Consider the following 18,343-nt stretch of genomic DNA (forward strand, 5'->3'; position numbering starts at 1 on the left):
TATAATGCCCTGAGACAAATGAAAATATAGGGATGGAAATCAAGTTGGGAGAATCTTTACTGCTCATAACAGTTGAACATAATTAAATCTCAAAATATATTATTATTATTATTATTATTATTTAGATTCCCATACGATAAACTGATACAGATTAAACACTTTATTTCTTGGGAGGGGGAAGAACCGAAGAACTAGAACCGAAGGTTGTCATATTAGGATGTAAAATGTAGTTTATCATTTGGGGTGAAGGAACCAATTTATTTGACAAATGATCACTTTTTGCCGTACATAATACTACCTCTGTTTATTATTATTTGTAACAAAGTGGGTATTATTTGTGAGACATAAAAATACTATTGTTACAAATTATAAGAAATAAATTAAAGGTAGTATTTCGTATAATATATCTTTCAATTCCAAAAATTAACCCTATCAAAAAAACGAAGCAATGTATAAATATTTCATCCTCGGAATTTTAAGGATTATTTACTTTACATCCAATTTATGGATCAACTTGATTTTCATATTTGTTGATTATATAAGTAATAATTATTCCGGAGTAGTGTTAAAACTATGAAATAAAGCTTCCTTCGATTTATTTATGTAGGTTTTATTTTTCAGAATGGTGTGAAGGGTTTATCTTTTAGTAAAGCTGTAGAAGCGGCTAATTAGCCGTCCGCCCGTTTGTTCATGTTCAACAACCTTGCCATTTCTAAGAAATTGCATAATCATCAATGGAAATTATAGTACCGCTTCTTTTAATTTCAATTATATGTAAGTAATGTAACCATTATGAAGTAATCCGTATAATAATAATACTTGTATAATAATATTATTAGTGCATTAATATACTTGTACTATCTAATATTATAATCCTAATAAAAACACAAAATGCTAAGGCTTCAAGCTAGTACAAGATGATTACAAGTCAACAAGTAGTTGTGTTACAGCTGTCAACCTATGATTACAGCAAGTGAAAAAACCTAATGATGATGTACTCCTTAATGGAGATATAATTACACCTTAAATGATGGAGAAACTCACTTCCACTGTTTACTCAAGATTCCAAGTTCCTATTTTTGTCTTATTTTTTTTTTTTACTAAATTTATACTCCAATTCATTTGTCGTTTGTGTATAAACCCTAGCGTAAAAGGATATGAAATTAAAAGAGTTAACTCAACTTATAATAATTGAAGGAAAAAAATGGCATATACTCCTCTTTTATTAGTTGATCAGTTGAGATCCAACCAGTTAAAAGCCTATAAATAGTACGCAGTCGTAATTAAACGTTCTTAAAGTTATTTGGCGTAACGATTATATTATAAGTTTATAATTTTGGATGAAATTACCTCATTAGTATAGATTGAGTAAGTGAGAATTATTGCCCTGCATATGTAATAACTTTAAAGTATATCTTTTAACATAAGTATTAATTGACAATTTTTGTTAAAAAAAAAAAAGTATTAATTGAGGTATTTATTCCACACATCACCAGTATCCCCATGCTCTAAAAGAGTAAGAGGCTTATTGCAAGCATATTAAGTAGTATGGGAGAAAAACGCAGAGTATCAAACTTAGTACAATTGCTATTTATTTATTTAACAGTACTTTTATTTATATTACTATGCAGGCGATTTATCTATTATTAACCTCACTTAAGCAAATTATCTGTGTTTTTACTTATATTAGTTTCACTTTTTCTATAATTTTTGATGCACACAAGCTAAGTGTGTTAAAAGTCATAAACCACATATTAGTCAAATTGATCATAACAAAAATATCATACATCATTGTATAGGTTATTTATTTATTTTTGTAACTTTTGTAATTTTTTTTCTTTCTTTAATACCAAGAGAGTATTAGATGAATTTGTCGTCCAATTATTAAAAAATATGAAATAAAAATAAAAAATAGAAACAAAGGGAGCATTATGTTTTACTTCTTTATATTATGACACATTATTAATATCCTATCAAGTATCAACCTAACACCCACTTGTAGCAATTACTCCCTAGCTACTTGCACCATGATGCAGCTGATAAATCTTAATAATATACGAAGTATTACATACTAGTATACTACGTATATTTAGCCTGACATAATTTTCTCACAAAAAAAGACATAATTTCCAAATGGCACTGTATTTAGGAAAATTCAGGGTTAAAAAAGTTCCACTAGTACTAAATTCGTTGACTTTTATGTTTGTTAGCTTATTTTTCCAAATCATGAACCACACTAGCTTGATCAATCGTCACTGCCTACTTCACAAATACTAATTAACCCCTGATTTGAACAAAGTTTGAGTAGTAAGACCATTTCCCCCTTGATTAAAGATATGTTTTGTTTACTTTAATACAGAATTTTATCAATTTTTATGAATTACAACACTTATTTTTAATCATGTAAAATTAGTATGAAGGAAGATTCTAACCAAATCATGATAAATCGGACCACAATATTATCTTTGCCATACAAGCTAAGCTAAGTACAAGTACAACCAAATGTGCAAATTGGTTTGCTCTTTTGGACAACTAATGTTATTTTAAATTATAATATACTACGAGTAGTATATATGAATTTATATTATTCCGCATTACAATATGTTTTTACCAAGAAAAAAATTATCAAGCTTATTTGAATAATATAAAATTGTGTCTAAAATAGTAAAATATATTGAATTTTATTTTTCTGAACTTTTTTTTCCCTTAAAGTTAAAATAAGATGAAACAAATAGATTCTAAAATTTGAAAAACATCAAATCAGACTAGAACAAATCTAGAAAAAAATGCATACGAGATCATATTATTCTAGAGAATATAATTTCTTTTAATAAAATAACAAAAAGTTTAACCAAGAAATATAATATCATATGATTAGAGTATCTAATGATATTTAAGACACAAGTGGTACATTTATAAAAAATTGGACCACCCTAAACCCCTCATTAAACTACTACTACATTACATACGGAGTAACGGAGCCACGTCTTTAGTTAAGACAAAAATAATTCCTGTTTTTTATTTTCTTCATTTCCGCTCCAACTTCCCATTGTTTTGCGAGAAAAACCTGAAACTTAAACCCATTTTTCATCGTCTTTATTACATTCGCTTATTATTAAAAAAAAAAAAAAAAAAAAAAAAAAAAAAACTTTCCTATTTTTTCTGAGTTATTAGTGTGTTACTACTTGCTACTACCACTATCTAAAGTCACTTTCATCATCCACATCTATGGCTTTTCCTCCATTCTCTCTCCTCTCAAATCATCTTCTCTTATCTTAATTCAATTTCTGTATATTCAATTTCAATTCAATTTCATATACTTTTCGATTTCAATTCTTTTGTTTTTTTACAGATCTTCTTCAATTCAAATCTCTGCTACAAAAATGGCGGATAATAATAATCACAATCATCACCATCTTCCTAATAATCATAATAATCGAAGAAGTATGTCAGATGAAATTCTTGAATGTATCCTACCATATATTGAAGATCCTCGTGATCGATCTTCAATATCATCGGTATGTAGAAGATGGTACGAGCTAGATCGATTGACTAGAAAACACGTAACGATTGCTCTGTGCTACACGACAACGCCGCAACGACTCCATGATCGATTTCCGAACATCGAATCGTTGAAGTTGAAAGGGAAACCACGAGCTTCAATGTATAATTTAATTCCAGATGATTGGGGAGGTTATGTGGGTCCATGGGTTCAGATTTTGGCTAGCTTTCCTCGTCTTAATAAGCTTCATTTTAGGCGTATGATTGTTAAAGATTCAGATCTTCAGCATATTGCTAGTGTTAAAGGTCGTAATCTGATTTCTTTGAAGTTGGATAAGTGTTCTGGGTTTTCTACTGATGGTTTATTGCATATTTCTCAGTCTTGCAGGTAATTTTTTTTTTAATTTTTTTGTTTTTTTTAAATAAAGTTTTGATTTAATTTGTTTTGTTTCGTTTCGTGTTTGGAAAATGATATATGTAGTCTTAAGTGCTAACTATAAGTTGATATGTTAAATCAATAAATCGTTAGGGTTGCGTATATCATAACCGTGTATTGTTGTAATATGAGTAGTATATTACTTGTAGTAAACTAGTACAGTGTATTGTTATTTGTTAAATGGATTGAATCTGAAAATTGAGATATTGAAAATTGAAATGGTTCATTATTTAGTTTTGTGGAGGAGTATAATTTTAAGCACCTTATTTTCCGGAAAACTAGGTTGGCTGTTTATTTATCGCACAGAGTAGTGGAATAATGAAGTTTTTTGGGTTCTAATGTTCCATTGCCCTGTTTGTTGATTTTGTTATAAAATTTATGAATTGAATGTACATATCATCATCAAGTTAAGAGTCTGGCTATTTGGCTTAATTGTTCTTCCCAGAACAACACCTGAAATTACGTTATTACTCTACCGGAGTATTGAGTAAGATAATTTCGGGTGGTGTCGATGTAAAACATGTTTATGTAATGTTTTGCTGTAATGAAGTACAAATTTAATGTTGGCTGATATTCTGATTGATTATATATGTGGACTAAAGATTTTTTTTGTTTGGATTGTAAATGGTTTAATGGTCTTAATATTGTTTGGTATTCTTGTGTTTGGCACACCGTAGACATAAAATGGATGTTAATTATATTGTGATTGCTTTGACAAGTTTGGCACTCATGGTTAAATGTACAAGGGATTTGTTTTAATGCTCTCTGTGGCTGTTTCCTATTTCTGTTGTGCTAAGGGCATCTTATTGCATGTTTACATTGTACTCGTAGTATTCAGTGTAAAAAAGGCATGCTTAGGCACTAAAGTGGAATACAATTGGGATCAAGCGTTTTTATTGGCCTAAACAAGTAGATTCAATGAAGCGCAGGGGAGGCACAAAAAGGCGCACAACTGTCTTTTTTACACACATTTTTAAAAAATATTTATTAAATTCACCTCACTCTAATGAGGTGAAATAAAGCGCTGAAGGATCCTTACACCTTGATTTGCTTTGAGCTTCTTTTGTACATAGGAGAATGTGCAGTTATTGTGTCCTATACTATAACTGTTATCAAAGGCTAAGAAGAGGTTAGAGGAGACATCCGTGTGAATTAGTGAATTTATGCTTTACAGTAATTAAATTGTCTGATGGAAACTAAAATTGTGGATGCTGAGTAGTGTGAGTATTCACGTTTTAAAATGAGGAGTTCTCAATTATTAGTGGTCAACTGTGTGTAATTGGTTGGGAAAATCATATATAAAAATTAATCTTGATGCCATAGTCACCTTGTGAGTGGGAAATATTCATGTTAAAGGATTGTTATGTGGTGGCTAGTCTGGAGTACTTTACTGTTCAAATTTTATTCGATGGCTATGCCTAAGATATTGTGATTTCTATTCCCTTTCTTTCCTCTTAAAAAAGCATTTTAAGGACTGATGAATACCCTTCCTGTCTCCTTGCCTACTGGAGTCCCAGAAACTGTAGATCTGAGCAGCATTTGATGATATCATCAGTCCATTAGAGGAGTGATAGGTTTGATCCTTGAAAAGGCCAGTATATGAAGAGCTTAAACCAAAGAACAATGGGCAATGACTTTGTCTAGAGTGCAGACTGTAATTGCGTCTTTGATGGCTGTAGATATAAATTAGTAACTGATGGATTGTGCTACCAAAAGCAGTAAAATCATTAATTTAACGGTGGCTTGTGTCGAGACATCCTCCAATTTGCAATGTTACACGCCTCAAGCAAAAGAGAGACAAGAGGGGGGCAAGGCATGAAATATTTTTTATCTATTTGCCCACCAAATTAGTCCATGCTTGACTTAATTTTTCAATTCTAGAGTTATGAGTGAAGATGAATTGGATTTGCCAATTTGTGGTAAGATCCTTGATAACAACAAGCAACATATTTGGGTTTTTAATTTTTTATTCATGGTAGCTAGGCGAGTTGAATTCAGTGGATGATGCTCCAGCTGGTTATCTTCTGTCATGCAGTTTCTTTTATTTCTTGCTCTCCTTTCTCACACGGCAGGGCTGGCTGGAAATTTTATGATTTTCGTGTCCTCATATTCATGTCCAAAATTAGGATGGAGTTCCGTGTCCCTATTTAAATTTTAATTTATATCTGTATTAGATAATTGGATTTGTATCTGATACTCAAGGCCAATCACTCTTCTTTTTCTGGATTTGATGGTAAGAAGGATTTGCTAGTAGACGGTAGAGCTGTAAGTGCTCTGCCCAGGATATATTTGATTGACTGATTTCTGATCCTGCTATGGTTTTGCTTCATCTTCCTGGTATTGCTATTTATATTGATGTTCTTATATAGAAGTGCTTACACTCATGCACAAATGCACAATCATTCATGATATTTTCCTTCTTCTCAAGGATGTGGTTTTAAATATTTGTTGAATGCTTATCTTTTTTAACTAGACAGGAAGCTAACTATGTATGTCTACTTGGTTGTGTCTAGTATGTCTATTTGGCTATTTACTTTACTTTTCCTCCTATGTAGGAACCTGAGAACACTGTTTCTGGAAGACAGTGGTGTCGAAGACATTAGTGGTGAATGGTTTCACCAGCTGGCACAACACAACACAGTTCTTGAAACTTTGAACTTCTATATGACTTTTTTGGAGAAAATCAGGGTTGAAGATCTAGAACTTCTTGCCAGCAAATGTCCTTTAGTCTCTGTGAAAATTGGAGATACTGATCTTGTCCATCTTGGAAGCTTTTTCCGTACAGCGACAAGATTGCAAGAATTTTCTGGTGGATCTTATAATGAAGATTTAGACCAATATGCTAACATTGTATTTCCTGCTAAATTGACCTCATTGGGTCCCATGTACTTGGTGGAAAGTCATTTGACTGTATATTATCCGATTGCGCACTTGTTGCGGAGGTTGGATCTTGTTTACGCATCACTTAATAGTGAGGGGCACTGTGACCTGATACGTAGATGTCAAAATTTAGAAGTTCTGGAGGTATAATCTACATTTTTCTCTCATAAAGCATGCTGTTTTTGTTATTGTTTTCCTTTGATGCTTTAACAAAACACATTTTTAGTTTCTCTTGTTTTAATTGATTTAATCTCTCAATAGTGTTGCCCTCATTTTTCGTAATAGTAATATATCTTGTCTTCATATATGTTGTGACCATGTTTTAACACCCAGATTTTTGCATCTGAACTTGCAACCTTGAGATTCTTTGCTCCCTCTAATTCTTCTCATGTGCCCATTGTTTCTCTCTTGTAAACAGACGACAAATGTTATTGGTGATCAGGGTCTGGAGGTTGTATCTTTGACGTGCAAGAGACTGAAGAGGCTTCGTATAGAACGAGGGGCAGATGACCAAGGATTAGATGCTGAACTAGTTACACAGAAGGGATTAACTGCTGTAGCACAGGGATGTCCTGACCTGGAATACCTAGCAGTTTATGTGACAGACATAACAAATGAAGCCTTGGAATGTGTAGGTGCAAACTTGAAAAATCTGACTGATTTCCGACTTGTATTACTTGACAGAGAAGAAACAATAACTGATTTGCCACTCGATAATGGAGTCCGAGCTCTTCTACAGGGTTGTAATAACATGCAACGCTTTGCGTTGTACCTCCGACAGGGAGGTTTGACTGACACTGGTCTCGGTTACATTGGTCAGTTCAGTCAAAATGTGAGGTGGATGCTTCTAGGTTATGTGGGGGAAACTGATGCAGGGCTACTCGAATTTTCTCTGGGCTGCCCTAGCCTTCAGAAACTTGAGATGAGGGCTTGTTGCTTTACAGAACATGCACTGGCTACTGCTGCAACAAGACTGACTTCTTTGAGGTACATGTGGGTCCAAGGATACCGAGCATCTCAAACAGGCATTGTCGATATTGTACAAATGGTTCGACCATATTGGAACATTGAGCTGATTCCTGGGGATCAATACAGTACCAACCCCGACAATGATGGTCAGCCTGTAAGGGTTGACCATCCATCCCACATTGTTGCTTATTACTCGCTTGCTGGACAGAGAACAGATCATCCAGCAACTGTTTACCCGCTACCTCTGCCAGATCCCTAGAGCCTGTACATAGTTCCACTTCTGTCTGATAGGGATCTTCTGCGCTTACACGCACCCTGCTCCACATCTTGTTCATACAGTTTTGACATCTTTCTTTGGAAAACGGATTTGATTGTTGAGACCAATATTTACATTTTGCAGACAATAAGGTTGTTTTTGAGCTGTTGTATTCTTGTTGTAGTTATTAGTATCTTGATCTCATTCTCATATACACGATGTATTCTGTATTCCATCTCATTGTTTGGCATGCTGCATTTTTGGAGCAAAAATGTTGAAATTTGCATATTGAATGCAGAGGGTTGTGGTGTCCTTGAGAATAAATATTTTACTCCTTAACAGCATATGGTTGTATACTTGGCTACTTGATTCATTGTGAATCTGTACATAGTTTTCTAGTTGGCATGTATAGCTGCCTGAAACTTATTCACATCTTGTTTCTATTGCAGGGACTGAGGACCCTATCTGCTACATGGCCTAGGCCAGTAAGCTAGGCAATTGAACTTGTTTAGTCTTCTCTCCCACAATTTCTTTCGCTGACTCGTGTGAATTGGATTTAAGCCTCCGCTTCTGAAACGAAGGGTGAGCCCCAAATGTCGAAATTGTCTCATTCGTTTCTACTGCTCTTTCTAGTTTCCTCTGCTTCTTATGTTTGGGATTGGTGATTCCTATACCAGTACGAGGAGCCATTAGATTTAAACCATGTTTTTAATCTTGAAGATGAATGTAGAGTTAATGTTCTTCTCTATTCTCTTCTTGTCTGGTTTTCACTGCACAAGACATGTAACAGTTAATTAAATAGCAGAGCATAAAAAAGTCTGTCATACCTGTACTTTTCTCTTTTACTAACCAAAGCTAACTCTAATTTGGTCTATCAATGGCATATCGATTAGTTCGTCTGTTATTAGTTGCATAGCCTTGTTAGGTTGTGCAATGTTTATGTTGGTTTACCACAATAAATCTGTCTGATGTATTAGAAAGCAAGTTGCCTGATATCTCAAAAACTCACCCACAGGATGAACCAAAAATTCTGAGTGGGCAGAAAATGATGAAATAATAACTTGCAGGATAGCATATGAATGTCCTACAAACTGAGCATACTACTAAGTTTCACTTGCATCTAAATCAAATACAAAAACAGGGTCCTAGATCCACAGATGTTAATGACGGTTGTTAGACACCGGAAACTAACTGAATACAGACACTATGAACAAGTTTCTGGTGCATTCGCAATGCGCATTTAGAGTTTGGTATATCAAACAGATCTTGATTCATTTGACCGTTTTTCGACTTATCTGTTTTGCAGACATTATATATGGACCAAGGGTAACCCTGCTGAATTGAGGAACCCTTTGTTCAAACTTGTGAATTTGATGAGTTGATCTCAACTGTCTGAAAGCAAACCCAGAAGTTGTTGGCACAGAAACATCCAGGGTGTACCCAGGTTAGCAATGTGCCAATGTCAATTATTTCTCAACAACAATTTTGTATGTATTGATCTTTGTTAGCTAGCTGCCTCATGTACATTATTGACCTTTTTTTTTTTTTTTTCCTGAGATTATAATTCCATCAGTCAACCAACCACTTAATTGGTTGCTATGACATTGGGACCAATGAACTAACACTAATCCTGTCATTAGTGCTTGATTAGGACATAATTAGTCGGCTTCGACAACGTGCAACGCAGGATGCACAGTCCCAACCTCAAAAGGTTGACTTAATTAATATAGATAATTAACATTAACTAAACTTAATTCACTATGTTCATTTCAAATGACACAATGATTTTATTTTATTAATATTAATTTTTTTTTAACTATAGTGATTTACAAATGTGAAAAGTACTACTAGATTAGCAAAATCTATAGAAAAATTAGCGTTAATTTATTCTTTGAATAAAAAGAGCATCATAGATTTTCCATTAAGTGTGTTTTATGGTGTAGTCATAGTCTACTTTAAAAAGGTTCATTAATCTTAGAATAAAGCTTAAAGATGGGTGACATTATGCTTTTCTTCCCCCATAATATGTGCAATTTGCATTGCATGAAACTATTTAAAAGAACAAGGAGCCATAAATAATTATGTGGGATTTTTGTCCTTTACCTTAAAAAAAAGTTGAAGAAAAAAATACTAGAATAAACTGTACTGGATGGATCAGTTTGAAATTGGGGAACTTTAATCTCTTAGTTTGTGTTTCAGAAAATCAAATCTTTTGTCTATACTTTTTCCCTTTTTTTTTCCTCCTGTTTTTTTGAGGGTTATAATCCCCATATTTATTTTGGCTGCATACATGGAAAGCGAAATGTATGAACATTAGGAAGTCATATTGCTGCAATGATATACACTCCCTATGATGGCAACTTCAATAACAACAACCCCAAAATCCATGCAATATTATTGAAAGGTGCAACACCTTAGGAAACACACCTATCACGTTTACGTTTGATCGAGTGTCATTTTTAAGGAATTGGTTATATCTCTACCTCTTTAGATTTTTACGTCTAACCATAAACTTATGTGAACGGTAATTCTTTTGTTGAATCAAGTTATATATATAGGTACAAATAGTGTAGGGTGAATTGATATAAAGTCATACAAAAGTTAATTAGTGAATTGAACTTATTTGAAAGTGGTTCATAGCATATGTGAATTATTTTAGAACCTCTTAAAATAATGAGGTGGACTATCATTTAGGGAAGGGAAGATCAGAGTTAATAAAACTTCAACCGCTCAACTAAAGAGGGAAGCTGCCAATAGTCAAATAAAGATCACATTCTGTTTGATCCCTCTATTAGCCTAATATTATTAGAATATAACAATTTTATCAAAGTACTTGGAAAAAAGTATATAAATTTCCCATTACTTTAAACGTAGAATTATGCCTATACTTTTTTTATGATGATACTCATGCATAATTCTTTTCCAAGAATCATGACCTTTAATTTCAACAAATGAATCTACAATTTTTTAATTAATTTGATCATGCATGTAGTAACTTAAATAAGAATCTTGAAAAAAAAAATCGAATGTTTTTATCCTGTCGGGGGATCAACCCAATCATTTTGCTTTTACTCTGAAAAAAGAAATTTTAATTTTTAGTGCCGAAAGTTGTTGTAAGATTCAATTCTTATCTTAATTTTGCACCTTGTAATTTAATTTCTTGAATACAACATTACTAGAAATTCAGAGCTCAAAGAGATGAAGTATTCTCTACCCAAAGAAGGAATCAATAAGGTGCAAATCAAGATAATGGAATATTAAAACTACTATTAAGCTTCCTAGACCATTTGAAAAGAATAGTCAAGATCTCATTCTATATAATGGAAGATAATGGAGATGCTTTGTTCCCACAACACAGTGTTAAATGTGTAGACTCGACTTATTTTTTCCTATATTTTTAAATAAATATTTTATCAAACTCAAGAATTTGGAAAGGAATGATGTTCACATTAACCATATTTTGTGTCGTTAGAAGATGGGGGTGTAACTTGTATGATCAGATATTTTTGACTTTTATTTCAAAATTGCGTTCTATTCAGTAAGGAATATTCTATAATCTCGTTCATGGTTGATATATCTCTTCGTAAATACAAGAAAATGATGCCAATATTGGACTTTTTAAGGTAAAAGATTCTTTCATGTGGGTAAAAAAACACACTTTATATCATCTATCTATACACGAGTAATAAAATACCAAAATTCTATCGATAGGGTAGAAAGGAGAGCACAACTGCTTATTCAACCCAACTTCTCAAGTCGATTTTTTTTTCCTTATCTTCATTAAAATATTTCTTTTAAACGATATTTGATAATTGAAAGCTTTGTAAGCCTTTAATTTATTTTATTGAGTTTAATTTCACATAGCAAATTTGGTAAAAAGGTAAAATAAACTTAGGATATTTTGTCCTTAATAATGTAAGAAGTTATTTATTAACTACCAAGGTGCTTTGTTTGTTAGTGGAATTCAGAGTCACCCCAATGACTAATTGATGCTGATGAAGGGGTTTGGTCATTTTGGCCATGTTTGATCCACTATAATCTAATGAATGGCTGATACGTCTTTTACATTTAGCATAAGAGCAAAAAAGCAAGCAATCAGTTTTAAAGGAATTACTCTTGAAGGTGACTTCCCTTTAGTCAGCTAATTTGGCTACAACTTTTTTGGTGTGACATGGCTGATTATCCTACTTGTCTAGATTCTTCTTTTTTTTCTAACTTGTTATGCTAATCACTCCTCAAAATTTTTTTTTTTTTTTTTTTTTTTAAAAAAAGGCGCATATCGGGTTTGAACCTTATTCATATTACTACATTAAGTAGTGTTATTCATGCTTATTGCTCCATTTAGTTGGGGTGTAAATAAGTGTAATATGATGCAGGTTTTGGTGGAATCTTAGTCACTTTGCTTCTGATAATTGCATGCACCTTGTTCTACTAATTGTGGAAAAGTGCATTAAGAAATTTGGAGAATGACAAGTTTTTAGAACACTAGCTTAGCTTGTAGGGAATTGAAGAAATTGGACACTTGTATGCTCAATCAATTTTCTGAAGCTGAAGAAACTGACTTATTCATTCTCATAAGACGCGAAACCCATCTAAGGATTATAAACAGCACTCGAAAAAATTAACCTTCAGACTGACCTAGACGACTATAGATATCATGAATACTCTCAAAAGGAAATCGTAATTCAATATACATTATACCCTTCAAAAGATTGAGATGTTTTCACATTCTGTTGATGTCTACAGACTAAAATCTGATGAGCTTGAGAGACATGTGATGATGTACCACACAAGAACCATAAGAGATAGTTTAGCAGTTGTATTACCCTTACTCTAATGTGATCCTATATAGGCTGAGGCTCCTTGGTAGGCACTACTGTACAGATTTTGCCGCCCATGAGGGGAATCGAAAACCATGAATGCTTCACCATTCGTGTTGCTCCAATCGAGTAGCATCTTAGGCATGATGTTGAACGATTTTTGAAGTAATGGAAATGAGCCAGACGAGTGTTCTAAGAGTGATTTGGGCTTTTCATCAGTTTCTGAAACTGATGGCATAGCATTGTCAGAAAGATTAGCAGTTGTGATATCGTGAATGCTAGGTCTTCGTTTATCCTTCCCACCCGAACTCTGCCTTAGGAAATACTTTTGAGCATGGCTAGCCACTTGAGTTGGGGTCTTTGATATAACAAAGTTCCGTGATATGTTTCTCCAGTCCCCTTTCCCATGCTTCTGAAGTCCAAGCAGAAACCGCCTGCATAACTCATTGTTAATAATTCAACCTTCTCACAATATAAATTCCTAACATAATCCAATCACACATCAAAATGTTTAATCATATATAACATAACAATAATCAGAAAACATAATTAAGGACATACTGCATATATCAGACTTCAACAACAACAGAACTTGCTATTTGCTAACCTAATGCCAACCCTACGGAACAATCTCATAATCAGCCTCACAATTTTTATAAAAACACATATCAGTCCTCAGTATATAGTTCGTACATTCGCATACAAACCAGTGCAGACGAAGTAACACGAATATTTCAAGCAGTCTAACCTATTCAGTGATCACTATTCCAGTCTACAGCCTAAAATTGCAACATACAATAAAATTTCACAATCGAATTCCATTGACAATCACAGAAATCAAAACATGAATTAGCTGTTGTTACCTGTGTTCATCCTCAGTCCAAGGCACACCCTTTTTCCTTTCTTGTTCATGAGGCCTAGACATAGACATAGACATAGCCATAGAAGCCGCAGACCTCTTCCTAAAAGGATCAAATTTGGCATCATCAACCCACTCCAAAGTGAAAGGAGAAGCAAGATAGCCAGGAATCGGAACCAAGCCGGCTTCGATATCGGTTACATCTTCCAACAATTCTTTATACTGTTTCATCACATCCCAAGCAGATTTCCCAGGGATCATATCAGCAATCCTTGAAAATCTATCAGGGGTATTCTCATCAAATATTGCAAGTGCTTTCTCAAATCTCTTGTTTTCTTCCTTTGTCCATATTGTACTCTTGGATTCCCCAGGAAATAGCCAATTATCACAACTTGTATTCGTAAACAAAGAAGCAGGATATATTGCTCCCATTTCTCTCCCTCCCAAAACCCCTTTTTTTTTTTTTTTTTTTTGAATTTGTGATTTATTTTGTTTCTCTCACTAAAAATATTGAATTGAACTTTAATTCTTGGGGTTTAAGAGAGATGAAATGGGTGAATTTAAAGGGGGGTTGAGGTGATGATCAAAATAGCAAGAACAGAGGAAATAAAAGAGGAAAATGAAGTTTCAGAATGACTCAAAATTTTTGTTGAAAGAAGAATCAGAATAAACTTTGGGTTATAAATCAAATTTGAAGAATCCCTTATACTATAAAGACCTAAACTTTATAAATTTTACTTGAGAATATCAAAGGAAAATAAAATAAAAAATTAAAATTTTAAAAAATTTTGGAAAAAGCCACCGACTTTGTCCTCCACAGCACTAAAAATTAGAGCTAGTGCAGACCCTACCAAATACTGCTACCTTACAAGTTGCACTTCCTGCCCACTGGAGAAGAGGGCGAAGAAGAAAAGGCAACGAAGAAGAACAACACTCCTAGATTCTGAATTATTATTATTTTTATTTATTTTATACTAGGTAAATTATATTAGGAAGAAAATTATAATTTTGTTATCTTTTAAATGGGGTTTTTATTTTTTTTGGAGGTTATGAGTTATTGGAAGTGTAGAAAGAAGCGGGAGAGAAAATGCTTTGACCTTTGCTTTTGGAGGTCGAATTTGAGAATGACAGGAAGGAACAACCAAAGAACTTGTAATGTGAAGAACAGTAGGCTTTATTTAATTGAATTAGCATTAATAAAAACTTCAAGTTTAGCTGACTTACATATATATATATATATATATATATATATATGAAGTTTGGTTTTTTTTTTTTTTTTTCCTCTCTCACGGGCTTGTTCGGCCAAAGTAGTTTTTACGACTGCATATTTAGTCTAATATTAGGGTTTTAAAATTGCTTCACGATACAACAATATTATGTCAAACTTAGGGTTTGGAATTCAATCGAATACAGAGTAATAGTGTTTTGACTTAAACTCTTAAGAAAAATTGAAGCATGTACGATTATGCAATATTAACGATACAACATGCGTTTATAAAAAATTTCTCTGTTTTAATCAACCAATTGCTGTTATCTAAACACTATTTAGATCGGCCAAGTAATCATGGCCTTACAAAGAATTTTAATCAAAATTCTAATCATAAAATAATAAATTATAGCAACAAATTAAATATTTGCGGAAAGGTAATATAAAGTATCTCTTTTCTATTATCGTACATTATGAATGGTATGTTATCTCTAATTAGGGACAAATGGAGTAAAACAGAAAACGGAGTGTTTAAATTGTGAGAACAAAAGACCAAATGGTGATTGGGTAGTATAAAAGGAAGCTGACATGGTACCAAGAAAAAAGAAAAGGGTGTCGACTGTATGGTGGCTCATTAACTCATCATCATTGGAGGTTTTACTTCCGGTAGGTCTTTACCAAAAGACAAAGTCCTCCACTCTTACTTTATAAATCCAAGCTAATAGTTAAAAACTATTCTTATGAATTTTTAATACTCAATTTTGTACTATAAATATGATCATTACATAACTTATCTTATATCTCTACAAACTACATTCTTTATATTTTAAGATTTGATTAATTACCTAGCTAGATGGTAAATGCTTCAGAAGAAATGTATGGAGTTCATTCATCTCAATTCTTTAAGATAAAATTGCATGGATATTGCTAATTCCATCTTATGTTTAGTCGTTAGTATTAAATTTAGTGTGGTTATGCAATTTGCTACCTCATTAATTAATTCAATAAAGTCAAAATTGTGCTAATGTCACTTATTGTTAGAGATATAAAATATCGGAAAATATCATTTATTATCAAGTGTTATCTCTAATTTCCGTTTACAACAAATAAGAGGTGTGTTTTGTGAAGTGTTGGTACTCCGTTATTAATTAGTAGTTAGTCTTGTGACACCTGTTCTTCTTGCCAGCCACTCTCTATCCCAGATTTGAGAATTCAACTGTGAACTGTTCCTTGCAATTCATCCGAGTAATTAAAATTGTTAATTAAGTATGGTTACCCTTTTTTACGGAATTAAAAATGAACAAAACTTTTATACTTTATTCTAAAATTAGATTGGTCCCTCTAATAATGATTCCCAACCTAGTACTACAACACTGTTTATGCACATGCATGCAGCTAATAGAAGAGAACTCAAAATACAAATAAGAATATTGTAAACTGTTGTTGTATTAGTGTTTTTTTTTTTAAATATTTTTTAAAGTAATTGATGTGTTTCTGATTCTTGATTTCTCTAAAGTAGTACGGATAGAGAATTTTTCTTGGTATATTCTTTGCTACAGCTATTTGATCTAATTACTTAGGGCTGTTCACATTAAATATTTTATGAGAGAAAGAGAAGGAAATTAGGAGCTGAGCTGAAGGAAAAATTTGATCATATTTATTCACAAATAAATGAGAGAAGATATTATCATAGGTTAGACTTTGCTTATGTCAAATATGGGTTTGAGCCGCACCCCACAAATTAAGAGAAAGAGTCCACTTCACAAGTCCAAAGGAGGTTCCATTTCCATCCCCAAACCATATGGCAATAATAGGAGGTTTGGCCCCTTAGCCTTATAAAATGTTTAACTCTCTCTTGTTCAACCAATGTAGGACACTTACATGTGGTGATATTTGGAAGGTCTATTCTTCAACAGATTACTATTAAGAATGTCATTATTATATTTAGCTTTATATACGTAGAGGCATAATTAATTTTAAAATTTAGGGTCTGTTCACATTTATTGAACTGATTGGAGCTGAAATGAACTTAACTGATTGGAGCTGAACTAAACTGAAATGAATATTTTATGAGATAGGGAAATTAGGAGCTGAACTGAACTAAACTATACTGAACTGAACTGAATTGATTGGAGCTGAACTGAACTAAACTTAAGTAAATGTGAACAGACCCTTACTATCATTACAGTTAATTATTACTAAAAAGTAAAAAATGTGTTTGTAGCGTATATCTTATAATTACTCCCTTAATTAGGCTGTTTCTGCAATGACAAACCTAGCTGACAACCTAGATTAGTGATCAATTGTTAGTGGTCGAGTTCAATTAAACTATATTGACTGCTTCTAATGAATATTTAATGTAGTGCTTATCTACAATTAACTATTTAAGCACTCCTATCTGGTAGGAATCTCTAAACTCCAAGCACGGTGACCCAAGCACCGTTATAAAGTTAGTCTTAAAGCATCTCCCAATGCATTAAATTAAAATAAAGCCATGTCAGCCGCACTCTAAAACGAACTTGTCATTTTTTCTATAGAAAAGATAGTAAAGTACTTCGTATATAATGAGCTTGTATAGGTATATGGGTATATCTATGGAGGCTACTAATGAAAATTATGACATAATAGAATTATGGAGGTGGATAAATGAATAAATCTTGAGTGGAGTTCGTAGAATCGTAAAAGAGTCTGATTACATATAAACTCAAACAAATTTCTACTCTAGAGTCAGTTGTTTGATGGTAGATTTATTTGAGTGTGGTAGTTTTGGAGGTAGGAGTAGATGAAAATAAAAGATTGCCCTAGCTTGGCTTTAACAAGCTAAGTAGTGGCCTTTAATTTCACTTAATTAATGGCTTTTAAGTGCGATCACAAATTAAAATATACACCATTAGAATGGTTACCTTACACTGAAAGAAGAGTACGTAAATAATAATCTTATTGAATAAGATAGCTAGTACAGTCTCTTATGTTATTGATAGAGCATTACCTCCTCCATCATGAACCCGAGACTAGTAAATGATAACTCTTCTCCCATTTTTTTTGGGTATCTAGTTCGAATTGAACCAATGTCAGTAAAAAACATTTTTTAAAAAAGGAAAGGGCATTTGCGACACTTGGAACCAACTGAAAAATTCAATCCCTTATTACAAGTGCCCTCTGCCATGTAACTTTGAGCAGCCAACTTTTTGAATGACGCTCTTTGAATTGCTCCACTTAAACTAAATGGTGCTAAGGAAGACTAAATTCTATTGTGGGTGGAAGTTCATTGCAAAAATTCATACTATAACGATATTAAAAAAAGTTGGTGGATTGTGAAAAATGATGCATGTGTAGCCTCGCACCAAGACACTGGTGATATGCAATGCTCAGCACCCAACATTTTATACTATGTCTTAAAGTTCAAGACAAAGTA

At 33.0% G+C, this 18,343-nt stretch overlaps 2 protein-coding genes across 2 annotated transcripts; one reads left to right on the top strand and one right to left on the bottom strand.

Moving 5' to 3' along the window:
- Window positions 1-3,123: 3,123 nt before the first annotated feature.
- Window positions 3,124-8,366, top strand: LOC145595331 (coronatine-insensitive protein 1-like). The gene is made up of 3 exons (XM_081651722.1): window positions 3,124-3,889; window positions 6,493-6,961; window positions 7,236-8,366. Exons 1-3 carry the CDS (start codon window positions 3,384-3,386, stop codon window positions 8,043-8,045), a joined length of 1,785 nt encoding a protein of 594 aa, XP_081507848.1. The 5' UTR covers window positions 3,124-3,383; the 3' UTR covers window positions 8,046-8,366.
- Window positions 8,367-12,465: 4,099 nt separating this feature from the next.
- LOC145595060 (transcription factor DIVARICATA-like) lies at window positions 12,466-14,667 on the bottom strand. The gene is made up of 2 exons (XM_081651415.1): window positions 13,726-14,667; window positions 12,466-13,296 (listed from the first exon to the last, which is right to left on the bottom strand). The coding sequence occupies exons 1-2, from the start codon at window positions 14,151-14,153 to the stop codon at window positions 12,876-12,878; spliced, it is 849 nt and encodes a 282-aa protein (XP_081507541.1). The 5' UTR covers window positions 14,154-14,667; the 3' UTR covers window positions 12,466-12,875.
- Window positions 14,668-18,343: the final 3,676 nt, after the last annotated feature.

This window comes from Chenopodium album, chromosome 19 (assembly GCF_948465745.1).
Source record: "Chenopodium album chromosome 19, dcCheAlbu1.1, whole genome shotgun sequence".
NCBI lineage: Eukaryota > Viridiplantae > Streptophyta > Magnoliopsida > Caryophyllales > Amaranthaceae > Chenopodium > Chenopodium album.